Raw genomic sequence first — 18,756 nt, 5'->3', positions numbered from 1 at the left:
AGTGGCGCTTACCCAATGGTAAACAGCAGTGGGCACGTGCTGCGTGCCTACCGCCCAGATAGCATGTGAGACTTTACCGCTAAGTCAATGGGTGGCGGTAAGGTCTCAGGCCGAAAATGGAAACGTGCTGGTTTTTACATACATGTTTCTCCTACCTATCAGCCAAAACCTGGACCTCCCTACCACCAAACATCAGAAAGGTCATAAAATACCCAATCTTCCGCAAACTACTAAAAACATATTTGTTCATCGAACTCACCACAGAAAAAGGTCAATAGTCCCGAAATACTACATACTCACCCCCATACCTATCACTAACATCAAACTAAACTACCTCTTTCCCCAGTGAACCCACAATTTATTTGTTACATTTGTACCCCACATTTTCCCACCTATTTGCAGGCTCAATGTGGCTTACATAGTACCGTAAAGGCGTTCACCAGTCGGTTGATAACAAATACAGGTTATATTGTGGTCGAAATACCAGAATACTAACTCAAATTCTCACCTACTATCAACCTCCCCTTCTACAGGTCACCCATCAGACGTAATACACTCCATCTCTACCTTTCTGACAGATAACTATGTCATAGAATTGTAATATCCTATATATAGCTAAGCTATATCAAAATGTTAAGCTAGTGTCATGATGTTAAGCTTATCTCAAATTTGTTAAGTTTTACACGGTTTTATAGTTCACCTATACTATTTATTGTTAAACTGTTAAATTGTTACATTAGTATGATGTAAGCCACATTGATCCAAACATGTTTTGGATAATGCGGGATATAGACAGTAAATAAATGAAATGAAATCTTCCAGACTAGCTGCTATACAGACTATACCTTGCATTGTGGAAAGCCTGAAGTTGCACATTGAATATCTGCAGCCTATTGGCCTTTGGGTATTACAAAGAAATCCATTGCCACATAATAATCTTTAAATCAGAGGTCCCAAAAACAAGTCACAAAAGATCTAAATTATAAATCAAGCATTCAACTCTTTCCAGAGAAATGTAAAATTGGAAGATGAGAAAGTAAACAGTAGGGGCTGATTCCATCTATGCAAGTGCTTTGGCATTATTTCCTGATAAGGATTAAACTGTCAAGTTCCTGGTTCAGAGATAACTAAGAAGATTTATGGCCTTGTAAATTCTAAAACTGGTCAGTTCAATCAGCTGATTCCTGATATATATGCAAACAATACCACAGTGTGGGACATTTATTGCTAGACTGAGTCTCATAAACATGTACAAATAAGTTAGCCAATAAACACCAAATATGTGTGACCACAGAAAGGAAAAGCATACTTACTGGGTATTTTTCCAGTGGGTCTGTAAGCAAACCATCACCAAATATTAATTTGCAGTATTCTGCCATCTTGGCTTGCTGTTTTGGTCTAAGAAAGAAAGAAAAGGAAGGGATTAGGCTTGCTGAAAAAGTAAATTGAAGGCTGTAATGGCTGTCACATCTTATATTTTCTCTGTAGATGAAGCCATAATTCTTTGAGTTTATCATTCTGAACCTTTTAGAATGAAAATATGCTGATGATTTATTCCAACATTTTTTGATAACTCTCATCACAGATACATTACACCAGAAATAGAATGAGAAATGATCTCTGTCATTTCAAAATCATGACTATAATAATAGTATATTTATATCCATTTAAATGAGTATTTCAACAGTATGGCTCATGTAAACACCAGATAAGATCATTTCCCTTTTTTAATCGTAAGAGAGTTTCTGTATTTTAAAAGGACCCTTCTACTGTATAAAGCCGCACCCTGAAAATGAACCCTTGGCTGCATTACTGTACACATTTCTGGCAGCAGACTTTGATCCTAGCAACCTGGGTTCAATTCCCACTGCAGCTCCTTGAGACCTTTGGGCAAGTCATTTAATCCTCCATTGCCCCAGGTACAAAAACTTAGATTGTGAGTCCTCTAGGGACAGAAAAAGTACCTGGGGAACATGGATGGCACTGCATATGGCTGGTAGCACTATAAAAATTATTATTAGTAGTAGTAGTAGCAGTTTTGGCTTAGTTTACAGAATAAAGCTAATTTTCTTATAAGCTTGGATCCTGTGCACTAAAAATTCATCTTTCAGTTGAATATTCTCTGCCTGATATTCAAAGCAGTTTAAATGGCCTGCACAGGCTCCAGGCTGTTTAAATTGCTCGTCCGGGGCTAACCATGAATATTCAGTGGCACTTAACTGGTTAATGACGCTGAATATTGTGACAAGGCAAGCCGCAGAGATTCCCCAGTGAAGCAGTTGAGCCCAGAACTACGGGTCCCAGAAGTCCTTGCAAGAATGAGAGACGAGAGTAGTCCTAAAAAAATGGAATGGATTCCCAGCCCCAGCAGGGGGAGCATTGGCTCGAGGCAGGGTGAGCCTGTTACTCCCTTCCCCACTAGAGGGAGAGGGAAGGATGAAGCTCAGTTTCCCTGGCTTCGCCATCAGTATATAATTCCCCCCAGCTGTGAGAAGGGGAGAGCAGATTTCCTGGAGGCTCTCGGTCACCAGGGAGGAGAAGAGACGAAGGGAGAGAAAGAGATTCCTTGGAGTATGTGGAGGAAGGAAGTAGCCTGCCACTAGAGCTGCCTAAAGGAGAGGAGCCAGCTACCATGGAGTGGGAGAATTCAAAGGTTGCCCTGCCCAGCACTTGAAGGCAGTGGAGGAGGCCACACTGGGCGTGGTGCTGAGAGGTGGGAGAAACTGCCAACCCTGCTCTTTACAGGGTTCCCTCTGTGCTGTGAAAAGGCAGGTGATTTGTGGTATTGGTTTGATGTGCAAAGACTGTCCATGAAGATTTGTTCTGAACTGTTGTGCTATATTGGAAGTGTGCTGAACTCTTACTAAACCCTTCTGAAGGAGGGGGAAGGGAAAGCTAATGCCCTAATAGAAGACCTAAGGTCATGAGGAGCTGAGGGATTTTGGGACCTGGACTGTACCTCTTTTTCTTTTGAAGATTATCTTATGAGGACTGTACCTTTTTCTTTTGAAGACTATATTTAAGAGGGTTGTACCTTTTGTTTTGAAGAATATATTATGATTTTTGGTATGACATTACCTTGATAATAAAATACTTTGGCCCTGAATCCCAGTATCAGCAGCATTCTGTCCTGCAGTGGCGTACCAGGGGGGGGGGGGCAGTCCGCTCCGGGTGCAAGCCGCTGGGGGGGTGCCGCGCGCCGGTCAGCTTCATTCGTTTCCATGCTCCCTCTGCCCCGGAGCAGGAAGTAACCTGTTCCGGGGCAGAGGGAGTATGGAAATGAATGAAGCTGACTGGCGCGTGGCACCCCCCCAGCGGTGTGCGCCCGGGGGGGGGGGGGGTTCTTTCGCCAGGGGGGGTGGGGTGCATCGGTGATCCACCCTGGGTGTCAGCCCCCCTAGGAACGCCACTGCTGTCCTGGAACCCTGGGATCCCTGCAGGCTTGCTGGCTTCACCCAAGAGGAGGAAGCAGACCCCCCCCCCCCCCTTTACAATATCTGTGGTTAGGGCCTAAGCTGAAACAAGCTAACTTGTAGGCATTCGAGGGCTGATATTCAGCCCTTAAGCACATAAGATAACTGCATAAATTGGGGCACATAAAAAGCTGTCCTGCTGAATATCATCAGTTGGTGGCTAGCAGATAGCCGGTTATATCAGTTGACGTAACTGGCTATCTGCCGATTTTCAGTGCCACTGTAGCAGCTATATTTGGCCACATGAATTTGTGGGATATCTTTGGCCAGTTAGAAGATAACCAGTTAAGTCTGAATATCAACATAGCCAATTATCTTAGAACCGGCAAAAAAACCCCAACCTGGTGTGGAGGAGTGGCCTAGTGGTTAGGGTGGTGGACTTTGGTCCTGAGGAACTGAGTTCAATTCCCGGCATAGGCAGCTCCTTGTTACTCTGGGCAAGTCACTTAGCCCTCCATTGCCCACTGCATTGAGCCTGCCATGAGTGGGAAAGCGCCGGTTACAAATGTAACAAAAATAAATATTCATTGCTGGTCACTGGAAACAATGTAGCATTGAATATCTAGGTTTAGCAGTGACTGTGGGAGTTAGCTAGGCTAAATCCTGCAGTCTGAATATTGGCCCCAAAGTATACAACATTGTCATAAAATGACACACAAAGAAAATAGTCCAGAAAGGTTATTTTTATAAAATAGCTGAAAATAGTGGTATATTATAAGGACCAAAATAAATAATAATAATAATAATAAAGCTGCACCTTTAAGGGTATGTTGATATTCAGTGATGCCACCTTAGTTGATTGTGCTGCTGAATATACCTATGATTGAAACCATGTAAGTAAAATGTTTCAAGTCGTACTTTGACTGCACAACTAAACATTGGCCTTACTATGTTTTGGGCCAGAAGAAATGGCTGCTGCCTACTGTTTGCTGATGCAGAACAAATGGAAAAATTTTGTGTGGGTGTGTCAGGAGGGAATTCTCACAGCAGGAGAGTTTTTCTTAGGATTCCCATGCAAATGTTTCAGAAAATATGCTAATGGGTTTTGATCCTAAACATTTGAGAACTTTGTTGATCAATGTCCAGTGCCAAGCCCATATAGCTAAGTGGCCGAATTTAGGACAGCTCAATAGCTAATGTCACTCCTTCCCTTAGGGGCAGCTCCTTCAATATGGCTGCCACAAGCTCTTGTGGCAGCTCATGGTAGTATATAAGTACCATGAGCTGCTGTAAAAGGTTGCAGCAGCCATATTAAAGGAGCTGTCGCTAGGGGCAGGAGCGAGTGGCATTCGCTCCTGCCTCCATCACCTCCCACTGGACCACCAATGACAGGAGGTAGGCAGGGGGAGCCTATGGAGCCCATGGGAGTTTTGGGGGGCATGTGAGGGGGGTGTTAATGGTGTGGGATAGGGAGAGGGGAGATGATGCTAGGAAAGGGAGAGGATTCCTTGGGAGTGGGCGGGAGGGGGCTCGGGAAAGATGAATACAAATTTTTTAATGTTATGCGGGTGCTGGTCCGATATTCAGTGCCGATACCCACATAACTGTCTTATGTGGGCCCTGGATGAATATCAGCTGGGACCGCATAAGCTCCGGTGACCAGGACAGTGTACATTAGCCCAGATATTCAGTGCCAATGCCAAGACATGACCCAGCACTGAATATCCAGGGCTAATCTAGCTGGTGACAGCATAAAAAAAAAATGCTGACCATGGTCGGCTGAATATCGGCCGAAAACTGTTTTGTTTTTACCAGCAAACCCCTATACAGCGATGTTTGTTGAGGCTCTTGGTCTGGTCACCACCCACACTACCACATACATATGAATTTTTTTCTGTATACTAATTCCAATTCTTTTATGTCTCCTTCATATTAGCCAAAATCTAGATTATAGTGTTACCATAGACAGTAAAACCATTCAGGACATGTTTCCCCTATAATAACCAAAAATATAGAAGCTCAAAGACACAGTAAGTACTCAAACATTCACTCTTTGATGCAAATCTAACTAAAAGTACTTAATATATTACTTATACACGCTGAAGTATGATTAAAGATTTTTTTTTTTTTATCTGTGAGGAAAAGCATTAGGAATATGGTTTACACTTATATTGTGTGTGTATGTATATATATATATATATATATATATATATATATATATATATATATATATATACCTGAAACTGAACACGGTCAAAACTGAGCTTATTGTCTTGCCCCGCCCCTCCCCCCATTCTCTGTTTTAGTAGATGGCACCCTCATCCTCCCTGTCTCATCTGCTCGCAACCTAGGAGTCATCTTTGATTCCTCCCTCTCCTTTCCGCTAACATCCAGCAGACAGCCAAAACCTGTCGCTTCTTTGTCGACAACATTAGCAAAATTCGCCCCTTCCTCTCTGATAACGCTACCAGAACCCTTATCCAAACCCTTGTCACTTCTCGCTTGGATTATTGCAATTTGCTTCTCACTGGTCTTCCGCTCAGCCATCTCTCTCCTCTCCAGTCTGTCCAAAATTGTGCAGCATGACTTATTTTCCGCCAAAATCGTTTTACCCACACTAGCCCACTCCTCAAGTCACTTCACTGGCTCCCTATCCGCTTCCGCGTACAGTTCAAACTTCTCTTACTGACCTTTAAATGCATCCATTCTGCAACCACTACTCAATTCCCCTATCCTTGTTCCTTCTCACCCAGTACTTTTGTCACCCTTAATTGTCTTGTCTGTCTGTATTTTTAGATTGTAAGCTCTATTGAGCAGGGACTGTCTCTCTGTGTCAGGTGTTCAGTGCTGCGTCCGTCTGGTAGCGCTATACAAATGTTGATAATAATAATAATAACAATGTATATATGTATGTGTGTGATATATATATATATATATATATATATATATATATATATATGTGTGTGTGTGTGTTATATAATAGTGGTTAATTTGAAGTCAGAGAACACTGATGAATCAAAGCTAAGTTATAGATAGTCACTGTTTTATAAGTTTACCACATGGAGCAACACTATTTGGAGTTTTAATGATTGATTATTCTGTGGAGGTTTTTGATCATATCCCGACAAGTCCTTCCACCATTCTGAAAGCATTTTAAAAAATGGAGGCAGGGAATCTGAGGCTTTTTCCTCCCAGATAAAAATTTGTAATCACCTTATAATAATACATTTGTGGTGCCCGATGCCACCTCCTTTGATTTCATGCCTCACAGCACAGCTGTACATTTAACTGTAGGTCAAAAATACTATTCTTTCTGTGCCCTATTCTTGCACCACAGCTGACAGAATAATTCTGTCTTAGAATGTGTCATCTACTTTGTTCAGCTTTCACAGTTGGGTACCGGAATACACACTTCCAAAATCTGAAATGAATATAGGAAAAACAAAATAAAGAAGAAAAACAATCTAGCAGCATAGAAATGTGGGACAACAGGCAAGAAACATGCATTCAGAGTATTCAGAGAAAGGACCAGGTTTTAACTTCGAGAGAAGGTAGCATGTGTAGACTAAAACATATTGAGTACTGAGCAACTGAGGAGAGGCATTCTTTGAAAGCTCTCCAGGGACATGGAAATCATTACTGGCTGAATGTGATTCATCTGGAGGATTATGGCTTTGTATTTACAAGTATATGAAAGCATGCAGCAGCTTTAAGATAGTCTCTAATACCCACACCAGGCTCCATTTCTCCTTCATAAAATGGTAGAAAGGAAGAATGGAGTGAGGGGGTATTCCTCTGAAAGAAGGGAGGGAGGGAGGGAAGCTACTGTTCTTATAGGGGTAATTCTATAGATGGTGCCTGTGCTGTAAAGGGAAATAGGCACTTTCCTTTATAGAAAACTAGCATGACTGGGCATATACATGTATAACACTTACACATAAGCTTTTACGCCAGCCATAGAGCTGCTGTAAGTGTGAATGCTTAAATGGGAACGGATAATGCATTTGATATACTGCCTTTCTGAGGTACATCTAAAGTGGTTTTTGCTGGTGAAAAACATGGAATTTATATTATTCTGTAAGTTATATGTGTAAGCGTATTCCCCACCCATGTTCTACCCAGAGTCTGCCCATGTACATGCCGATCCGTACAATATGCACTATGTAAGATATGTGTGTATTTGCAGATGAGCTTACAGGGGTGTGTGCATGTATGTGTGCTCATACTCAGGGCTACCAGAAGACAAAGCTGGGCCCGGAGCAAACACCCCCCCCCCCCGCACCTGCTTATTTGCTTAATACTTGTCTCCTGCTCCTGTGTGCTGGGACCACATTAAATCTCCTCTGCTACACAGGTCCTTCTTCCTGCTGCGTCCCCTCCTATGTTTGCGGAAACAGGAAGTACTTCACACAGGAAGCAGGACGAGGCAGGAAGAAGGACCTGTAGTCACTAGAGCAGAGTTAATGTGATAACCTGGCACTGTGGCACACAGGAACAGGAGACCAATCAGCCATGCTGACGCTGGGTAGGCCATGTCCTGGGGAATCTTGTCCCCCCAGCCTCCCCTCTCAGTGGCCCCACTCATACATAACATTTTTACTTGTGTAACTGGCACCCATATGTTAGCACCTATATTATAGATTAATTCCCTTGGTAGGTAGTTCTATAACTATGGCCAGATTCAGTAAATGGCGCCCAAAGTTAGGCACCATTATGACCCATGTTAAGATAGCATTCTGTAAAGGGTGCTCCATATATACCCCCTGACTCTGTAAAGATGCCAAAAATTGTGCATGCAAATTTAGGTGTGTTCCTGATATGCCCACACAATTTTAATTGAACAAGCCAATTACTGCCAATAATTAGCTTTTTAACGAGCAATTAGCTCTAATTAGATTTAATTGGGACCAATGAGAGTAAAGTTAGGCATGGGATCCACACCTAAGATTTACATGCACTCTCCAAAAAATGGGGCAAGGAAATAGGAGGTGGAATGGAGGCATGGCTTTGTTGCATGTGTAATTACAGAACAATGGTGGTCCGCATGTAAATTTAGGCATTTGCACCACATTTGCGTTGGTGCAAATATCCGCACCTAAATGTAAATGCAACTTTCTGCTTAAGCATGTATTCTAAAACTGCACCAAACTTTAGGCAAAACTAAAAATACTAAGCATTATTCTCAATAAACATCTGATATTAGGAAGCCAAGCATCAACGTGCTTCAGAAACCTAAGGAAACTAATGGACTAGAGACTACTTTCCCAGACAATCATTTTGTCTAATACAACAATCACTGATACTGTCCCAACTAGACTAAGGCAATGCAGCATATGTAGGGTGCAAAGAAAGCATACTAAAATTGAGGCAGACTGTTCAAAACACGGCGATAAGACTGATATTCAAAAAGTCAAAAATATGAAAGAGCAATACCACTACTCAAAGCGCTACATTGGCTCCCAATCAGGACGAGACTATTCTTCAAAGCAAGCACTCTTATATTCAAAATAGTATTTGGCATGTCCCCAGACTACATGCAAACCCAGGAACTAAAAGCTACTTACTACTTCACCTACCAAACTGCAGAAACATAACACATAAATTCATCTACATATCTGGATTTAGCTATCTGGGATCTAAATGGTGGAACTTGCTTTTGGATAATAGTGGGATAAAAGAATGAATGAATGAATGAATAAAGAATACCGCTTACGCAATTTTTTTCAGTGCCAATTTTTAAGGTGCTAATTATAGAATTTATCCCAGAGTGACCTTTCCAGAATAGTAGCTTGGTGCACTTCCTCCACCTAACTTGGGGCACAAGCACTTATGCCTGCCAAAAGCTGGTGAGCATACTCGCGCCTAACTAACGGCAGTTAGGCACCCAAATCCAAGTATTCTATAACATTGCGCCTAATTTCTGGGAATGCCTCTGACCTGCCAATGTTTCTCCCATGGCCACACCCCTTTTTGGGTTGCATGCTGTGAAATTTAAGTGCACATGTTATAGAACAGGGTGTAGAACAGATGAGTGCATAACTCCTAATTAGTGCTAAGTGCCAATTAACACCAATAGTTGATTGTTAGTGCCTGATTAACTAGCATCTGCATCTGCAATCCGTGCTCAAATATAGGTGCCCTGTACAAAATATGGGGGTTGTAGCTATATTTAAGCACCTACGTTGTAAAGGAAAGTAGGCATCTAGAATACTAGTGTATATAGATGCACATATGCACTTAGGTGCAAGTACTTACACCATCCTAGAGCTGGCATCTGTGTGCCAAAATGCCAAAAATGCAAGCAAAACTTACATTTACATTGTTATGCATGTTTAAATCCTCCTACGTGTATACTCAACTGTAAAATACATGCTATGGAAGATACTCACCTGTGCACAAAATAGCGCTTAGGTAGGTTTTTGGCATTTACCTATAAGCTGTTATAATTCAATGCTAAGAAGTGCAAAGTGATGCACTTAGGGAGTAGACATCTGAGGGAGACATGTGCTAGGAAGACATGTGCTAGGGGGTGAGAGGCTCATATGTACAGACAGGGAGAGGCAGTGGTGTGCTGGAGCTGGCTCGCACCGGCTCGCAAGAACCAGTTGTTAAATTTTCTTCCGGCTTGCGAGACGGTTGTTGAAAATTGCGAGCCGGCTCAGGCTCTCCTCCCTCCCTTCCTCCAGATCCGCCTCACCGCCCGCTTGTTTTTTGAATTCTTCGGGGCAGACAGTCTTGCCTGCCCGCTTCCAGCGCTGACTGTCCTCCACTGCCGGTTCGCGCTTTAAAAATGGCCGCCGAGACTTCCAGAGGCGGCCTCGCGAGACTTCTGCTGAAGTCTCGGCAGCCATTTTGAAGCGTGAATCGGCAGCGGGGGACAGTCAGCGCTGGAAGCAGGCAGGCAAGACTGCCTGCCCCGAAGAATTCAAAGAACAAGCAGGCGGTGAGGGACCAGATCGGAAGGGAGGGAGGGAGGAGAAGTATTCACCAAACAACTCGGGAGGGGGTGGCAGGGGGGAAAAGGGAGTCGCTGCTGGGCATGGGTGGATGGAGGGGATCGCTGGATATGGGTGCATGCAGGGCAGGGGAGAGGAGGGTCACTGCTGGACATGGGTGGATGGAGCCAGGACGACAGGGGAGAGGAGGGTCACTGCTGGACATGGGTGGATGGAGCCTGGAGGACAGGGGAAAGGAGGGTCACTACTGGACATGGGTGCATTGAGGGCAGGGGAAAGGAGGGTCACTGCTGGACATGGGTGCATGCAGGGCAGGGGAAAGGAGGGTTACTGCTGGACATGGGTGGATGGAGCCTGGAGGACAGGGGAAAGGAGGGTCACTGATGGACATGGGTGCATGCAGGGCAGGGGAGGGTCGCTGGGTATGGGTGCATGCAGGGCAGGGGAGAGGAGGGTCACTGCTGGACATGGGTGCATGCAGGGCAGGGGAGAGGAGGGGAGAGAGAAGAAATGCTGGACATGGATGGAGGGGAGAGAAGAGTGAGGAAGGAGATGAGGGAAAAGGAAGAGAGGAGAAAAACTGCACATGGATGAAGAAAATAGGCAGAAGCTGAGGACCAGAAATGAAGAAGGAGGAAAGGAAAGAAATAAATGGAAAGGAAGCCCTGGAAACGGAGTTAAGAGGACAGATAGCAGCAGAATCGGATACTGGGCCAGCATGATCAGAAAAACAGTCACCAGACAACAAAGGTAGAAAAAAAAATAAAAAAATCATTTTATTTTCATTATAGTGTTTGGAATATGTTCACTTTGAGAATCAGGTGCTCAACATTAAAAGTTTATATTTATTTACTTATTTATGGCATTTTATCCCACATTAAACATGAATTAGATTGGAACCTGGGATCATTTAATTTTTTTTTCCTGGAGAGAGTAATGCATTGCCCCCCCCTCCCCCCCCCGGTTATAGCCAGCTCTGCAATTTTTTTGGGGGGGCGCAGAGGTGGATGGGGGGGCGCAGTGGTGGACGGGGGGGGAGGGGGGTGCCGAGGTGGACCAGGGAGAGAGCCTGTTGTTAAAAATTTACTAGCACACCCAGTGGTGTGCTGGAGCCGGCTCGCTCCAGCTCGCAAGATCCGGTTGTTAAATTTTGGCTGGACTTGCGAGCCGGTTGTTGGAAAGGGCGAGCCGGCTCTCCCTCCCTCCGCCCTCCGGATCCGGTCCCTCACCGATCCTACCTTGACTATTAAATTCTTCGGGGCAGGCAGTGTTGCCTGCCCGCTGCTATCGCTGACTTTCCTCCGCCACCTGTTTGCGCTTTAAAAATGGCCGCCGAGACTTCCAGAGGCGGCCTCGCGAGACTTCTGTAAGTCTCGGCGGCCATTTTGAAGCGCGATCAGGCGGCGGAGGAAAGTCAGCGATGGCAGCGGGCAGGCAACACTGCCTGCCCCGAAGAATTTGATGGCCAAGGTAGGGTCGGTGAGGGACCTGATCGGGAGGGAGGGAGGGAGGAAGCAGGAGAATTTGCGGAACAAGTCGGGAGGGGGTGGCAGGGGAGAGAAGGGAGCTGCTGGCCATGGTGGATGGAGGGCAGGGGAGAGAAGGGAGCTGCTGGCCATGGTGGATGGAGGGCAGGGGAGAGAAGGGAGCTGCTGGCCATGGTGGATGGAGGGCAGGGGAGAGAAGGGAGCTGCTGGCCATGGGTGGATGGAGGGCAGGGGAGAGAAGGGAGCTGCTGGCCATGGTGGATGGAGGGCAGGGAAGGGAGCTTTCTGGCCATGGGTGGATGGAGGGTAGGGGAGAGAAGAGTCGTTGGCCATGGGTGGATGGAGGGCAGGGGAGAGAAGGGTCGCTGGCCATGGGTGCATGCAGGGCAGGGGAGAGAAGGGTCGCTGGCCATGGGTGAATGGAGGGCAGGGGGAGAGAAGGGGAGAGAGAATAAATGCTGGACATAGATGGAGGGGAGGGAAGAGTGAGGAAGGAGATAAGATAAAGGAAAAGGAAGAAAGGAGAAAAACTGCACATGGATGAAGAAAATAGGCAGAAGCTGAGGACCAGAAATGAAGAAGAAAGGAGGAAAGTAAAAGAAATAAATGGAAAGGAAGTCCTGGAAACGGAGTTAGGAGGACAGATAGCAGCAGAATTGGATACTGGGCCAGCATGATCAGAAAAACAGTCACCAGACAACAAAGGTAGAAAAAATCATTTTATTTTCATTATAGTGTTTGGAATATGTTCACTTTGAGAATCAGGTGCTCAACATTAAAAGTTTATATTTATTTACTTATTTATGGGATCATTTAATTTTTTTTTTCCTGGAGAGAGTAATGCATTGCCCCCCCCCCCCCCCACCCACTGGCTATAGCCAGCTCTGCAATTTTGGGGGGCGCAGAGTTGGACAGGGGGAGGCGCAGAGGTGGACGGGGAGGGGGGGCGCCGAAGTGGACCGGGGAGAGAGCCTGTTGTTAAAAATTTACCAGCACACCACTGGGGAGAGGGATCTTGGGGTGATAGTATCTGAAGATCTGAAGGTGATGAAACAGTGTGACAAGGTGATGGCCATAGCCAGAAGGATGCTAGGTTGTATAGAGAGAGGTGTAACCAGCAGAAGAAAGGAGGTGTTGATGCCTCTATACAAGTTGTTGGTGAGGCCCCACCTGGAGTATTGTGTTCAGTTTTGGAGGCCAAACTGCTAAAGATGTAAGAACAGTTGAAGTGGAGAATGATATGGGACTTGCACAAAAGGACATATGAGAAGAGACTGGAAGACCTGAATATGTATACCCTAGACGAGAGGAAGACAGGGGAGATATGATATAGATGTTTAAATACTTGAAAGGTATTAATATAGAAACAAATATTTTCTAGAGAAGGGAATGTTGTAAAACTAGAGGACATGAATTGAGGTTGCGGGGTGGTAGATTTAGGAGTAATGTCAGAAAATTCTTTTTTCATGGAGAGGGTGGTGGATGCCTGAAATGACCGCCTGAGGGAGGTGGTAGAAAAAAAAAACCTGTGGCGGAATTCAAAAAGTTGTGGGATAAACATAGATCTCTAATTAGAAAATGAATGATATAAAAAAACAAAACTTAAAAGGTTGCATAGGTATTTGCATGTCAAGTGGTGCTTAGATGGCAACTCTGGCTGCATATGGCGATCCGGTTTAGGTTGGGCTAAAGAGAGTTTCGATGGAAACTCCAGTGGTTTGGAATGTGAGGACAGTGCCAGGCAGACTTTTATGGTCTTTGTCCTGCAAATGACGAGACAAATTTGAATAGGCTGGAGTGGGCTTTGACAGCAATTCCAGTAGTTGGAACATGAAGACAGAGCTGGGTGGACTTCTATGGTCTATGTCCCAGAAACATCAAAGAAAGACCATGATCAAATACATAATATCACGTTCATTGTTGATTTATATCTTGAATTGATAATAAATGTGACTGTTGGGCAGACTGGATGGACCATTCAGGTCGTCATTTAATATGTTACTATGTTATTCTTATAATTTACAAATGTAACATATTTGTTTGTTACATTTGTATCCCACATTTTCCCACCTATTTGCATGCTCAATGTGGCTTACATAATAATGGAGAGGCGTTTGCAGACTCGGGTGTGAACAAATACAATGTGATGTTGTGGTAAGATAAAGTTCAAGTAGCATTGCCATATTAAGGAATTGTGCAACGGTAGAGTTGAGTTATGTTCATACATACTTTAGTTTTGTTGTGTTGCAGAGATCAGGTATTTAAGTTGGATCAGTAGGTTATGCTTTTTTAAACAAGTTGGTCTTCAGTGATTTCCGGAAGTTTAGGTGGACGAACGTCATTTTCAAGGCTTTTGGTAGTGCATTCCACAGTTGCATGCTTATGTAGGAGAAACTGGATGCATAGGTTGATTTGTATCTTAGTCCTTTGCAGCTTGGGTAGTGTAGATTGAGAAATGTACGTGCTGATTCAGATGAGTTTCTGGTTGGTAGGGCGATCAAGTCTGTCATGTATGCCGGGGCTTCGCCGTAAATGATTTTGTAAACCAGGGTGCAGATTTTGAAAGCAATGCGTTCTTTGATTGGGAGCCAGTGTAGCTTTTTGTGGAGGGGTTTTGCGCTTTCAAATCTCGTTTTTCCAAATATAAGCCTAGCTGCCATGTTTTGTGCTGTCTGAAGTTTCTTTTAAGGTTTGTTCTTTGCATCCTGCATAGATTCCATATTCCATTGCAGTAATCTATGTGACTTAGTACCATTGATTTTATCAGGTTGCGAAATATTTCCCTCGGGAAAAGTTGCCTCAAGCGTTTGAGTTTCCACATTGAATGGAACATTTTTGTTGTTGTGGATGCCACTTGGCTCTCTAGCATTAGATTACGGTCCAGTGTGATGCTGAGGATTTTCAGGCTGCCTTAGATAGGAAGGGTGTAGTCTGGGGTGTTGATACTTGTGGGGTTGTCCGAGCTGTGTTGGGATGAGAGGATGAGACTGTGTTTTTTTTTATTTATTGAGTTTTAGTTGAAATGCATTTGCCCATGAGTCCATGATGTTTAGGCTGAGATTCATTACGTTAGTGATTTCTGTCAGTTTGGTTTTGTAGGGAATGTATATTATGACATCGTCTGCATATATGAAAGGGTTGAGGCCTTGGTTGGATAAGGTCATGGCTAGTGGGGTCATCATTAGGTTGAAGGTGGTCAGTGATAGCGGTGATCCTTGTGGTACTCCACAGTCTTCTTTCCACGGTGATGATATGCTGGAGTTTGATTTTACTTGGTACGTTCTTGTGGTTAGGAAGCCCTTGATCCAGCTAAGTATATTTCCAGCAATCCTGAACTTATCTAGTAGTCTTATTAGTATATTATGGTTTACCATGTCGAATGCACTAGACATGTCGAATAGGAGGAGAAGGATGTTTTTGCCTATTGCTGTTTCCAGTTTGAATTTGGCTAGGAGGGTGAGTAGTACTGTTTCAGTGCTGTGGATGGGGCGGACCCCTGACTGGGATTCGTGTAATATTGAGAATTTGTTTTTGTAATCTATAAGTTATTTGGTTACCATGCTTTCCGTCAGTTTGACTACCAACAGGATCGATGCTACATGTATAAATGTTAGTGCCTGTTTCATAGAATTATCCCGTTAAAGAGTAATTCTATAACTGGCAGTCCACATTTATGCACCCTCTGCATGTGGTAATATGCTAACATGTGTGTATGTACACTTACCTGCAAAAGTGCCAGCAAGGTGTCTAAGCACTACTCAGTAAGTGCATAAGTGGCGCAGCATGTAAATACAAGTAGGGTGTACAGAGCATGGTTGACACATGTGCGAGGCTCCCATTTACACATGTTACTTACAGAGTACTGTGAATGCTGTGTTAGTTCACTTGGATACGTGGAAATAATACTGAACAACCAAGCTCCTTTAGAATACATTAACTTAATATAGCTTTGAAATTCTTTCAAAAAATTAGCCTCCCTTCATCAGGATAACTCTAGAAAGGCTGTCAACATTACGTTAAGTTAATCCGAAGGGATGAAATTATTACAAAAACATGGTCCTAAGAAATAGACCTTCAAAATGCATTTGTATTTACCAGTCAATATTCAGCTGCAATGGTGCCCTCTTGCTGCCCTAAGCTAACCAAATATTTGGGTACTAGAGGGTAACTGAAACAAGGGTTCTTGGTTTCAACCAAAACCAAATCAGCAGCCAAAATGCTGCCGCTTGGCTTCCTCCAAAACCAAAACTGGCGCCTCCCTCCCAGGCCACCACCCTTGACCCCCTACCAGAGAGAGCAAGTTCTGCTGGGCCAGTCATCCCCTCACCCTCCCATCACCTGAGAATCCTCCCTGGGCCTAACTGTAAATGCCTTGGAGGGGCATAATTGAACGAAAACGCCTATCTCCATGGGCGTTTATCTCCGAGAACGGGTCCGTGAAGGGGCGGACCGAACCGTATTTTGGGAAAAAATAGACGCCCATGTTTTATTCAACAATGTGTGAGCTGGGCGTTTTTGTTTTTCAGCGATAATGGAAAATGAAAGCGCCCAGCTCAAAAACGAATAAATCCAAGACATTTATTCGTGGGAGGGGCCAGGATTCGTAGTGCACTGGTCCCCCTCACATGCCAGGACATCAACCGGGCACCCTAGGGGGCACTTTTACAAAACCAAAAAAACAGGTAAAAGAGCTCCCAGGTGCATAGCACCCTTCCCTTGTGTGTTGAGCCCCCCAAATCCCCCTCAAAACCCACTGCCCACAAGTCTACACCATTACTATAGCCCTAAGGGGTGAAGGGGGGCACCTACATGTGGGTACAGTGGGTTTGGGGGGGGTTGGACGACTAATAAGCATTAAGCAGCACAATTGTAACAGGTAGGGGGGATGGGCCTGGGTCCACCTGCCTGAAGTCCACTGCACCCCCTAACATCTCCTCCAGTGACCTGCATACTGCTGCCAGGGAGCTGGGTATGACATTTGAGGGTGAAAATAAAAAGTTGTGAAACATCATTTTTTTGTGGTGGGAGGGGGTTAGTGACCACTGGGGGAGTCAGGGGAGGTCATCCCCGATTCCCTCCAGTGGTCATCTGGTCATTTAGGGCACTTTTTGGGGCCTTATTCGTGAAAAAACAGGGTCCAGGAAAAGTGTCCTAAATTCTAGCTAAAAACGCATACTTTTTTCCCATTATCGGTGAAATGCGCCCATCTTTGTTCGGCAGATAACCACGCCCCAGTTCCGCCTTCGCCACACCTCTGACACTCCCCCATCAACTTTGTCCGCATCCGCGACGGAGTGCAGTTGAAAACGTCCAAAAATCGGCTTTCGATTATACCGCTTTATTCGTTTTTGTGAGATAAACGTCCATCTCCCGATTTAGGTCGGAACTTGGGCGTTTTTCTCGTTCGATTATAAGCAGGTTGGTGGCCTAGTGGCCTGTTCTGGGCATGAAGATCCCAAGTTGATCCTGTCCCTGCTGGTTTCTTAGTCAAAATGGCTGCCAAGACTGCTGCGGGAAGTCCTCAAAACCATTTTGAGATTGGAACCAGCATGGGCAGGAGCGACTGGGGAACATGGATGGTGTTTTTTCATGGATGATTTCAAAAATAACTTCTGGATACATACCTTACTGTCCAGATGTTGTTTTTATAAGTAAATAAAGAGTGGGCTCCATGAATGAACAGATCTTCTTTCTACTCTTCCCCTCTCGGATCCCCCCCCCCCCCCAAAGATCAATCTGTTGTACACAGGCTAATCATCTCTATGTTCCTTGATGGCTCAGAACCTTTTTTTTTGGGGGGGGGGGGATCTGTATCAGCCCTCCACAAGTATAGATGTATAAAAGAGAGTTGTAACACTGCTGGACAATGGAAATGCTGACCAGTAGGTAGGACTTATCTACATATAATCTACAGAGGGGGGGAGAGGCACAAAAGACTTATTTTTTTCATATTGCATATTCCAACTTTGAGATCAGAGCAAGTTTTTCATAGCTTTCTTGTAGGTAATCAATAGAAATCAAACAAAACTAAAACATGGAAAAGAAAATAAGATGATACCTTTTTATTGGACATAACTTAATACATTTCTTGATTAGCTTTCGAAGGTTGCCCTTCTTCATCAGATCAGAAATAAGCAAATGTGTCAGCTGACAGTGTATATAACAGTCCCTCATAGATGGTCTAGCAGGGTGGGTAGGAGATGTGTATGGGGACTTCAAAGCAATCCATAGTCTAGCAGGATGTTTGTGGGGAGGAGAGGGTGATAAGCAGTGAAATACAACTTATGGTTTATAGTGGGCTAGAAAACCCAGATCCTTGTTAAGTCCTGTCCATTGAGTGTCAACATATTCAATCATTCAATCATTATGATTTCATAGCTTTCTTAAAATTCTAAGGAAACTCATACCCAGAACACAGGCTCAAATGAAGAATGAACTGGAGCCATCCATCAGATTAACCAAAACAAGATAAATAAACCTAAATAATATCTTGGCATGGATATTGAGTTTTCCTTTTGTGGTTTTCTTAAGGATTGGGAAAAAGTTTAACAGGGATATGAAAGGATAAATAACTCTAGCTTGAAGTATACAAAATAGTCAGTTCTGGTGGCGAGATTCCAGTTCTATTAAAGGTTGTTCAGTTACATAAGTATTGCCATACTGGGAAAGACCAAAGGTCCATCAAGCCCAGCATCCTGGTCCCAAATACCTGGCAAGATCCCAAAAAAGTACAAAACATTCTGTACTGCTTATCCCAGAAATAGTGGATTTTCCTCAAGTCCGTTTAATAATGGTCTATGGACTTTTTCTTTAGAAAGCCGTCCAAACCTTTTTTAAACTCCGCTCATTGAATATAGTCAAGCAGATTGTGTACAAGACTAGCTACCAAGGGATTTTTTT

At 44.1% G+C, this 18,756-nt stretch overlaps 1 protein-coding gene across 5 annotated transcripts in view; it reads right to left on the bottom strand.

The window, feature by feature from the left end:
- Positions 1-18,756, bottom strand: part of PLCB1 (phospholipase C beta 1) — a 1,287,346-nt gene that overhangs the window by 401,987 nt on the left and 866,603 nt on the right. For all 5 annotated transcript variants that reach the window (XR_003941444.1, XM_030196316.1, XM_030196317.1 and 2 more), the window contains one exon: positions 1,314-1,398. Coding sequence is in view for 4 of the 5 variants with exons in the window: in XM_030196316.1 (XP_030052176.1) it covers positions 1,314-1,398 (85 nt within the window). In the remaining variant the exon portion in view is untranslated. The remainder of the gene's footprint in view (positions 1-1,313; positions 1,399-18,756) is intronic.

Source organism: Microcaecilia unicolor, chromosome 3, assembly GCF_901765095.1.
Source record: "Microcaecilia unicolor chromosome 3, aMicUni1.1, whole genome shotgun sequence".
NCBI classification, from domain to species: domain Eukaryota; kingdom Metazoa; phylum Chordata; class Amphibia; order Gymnophiona; family Siphonopidae; genus Microcaecilia; species Microcaecilia unicolor.
The sequence above is the reverse complement of the archived record's forward strand: the minus strand, read 5'-3'. Positions and strand labels throughout refer to the sequence as shown.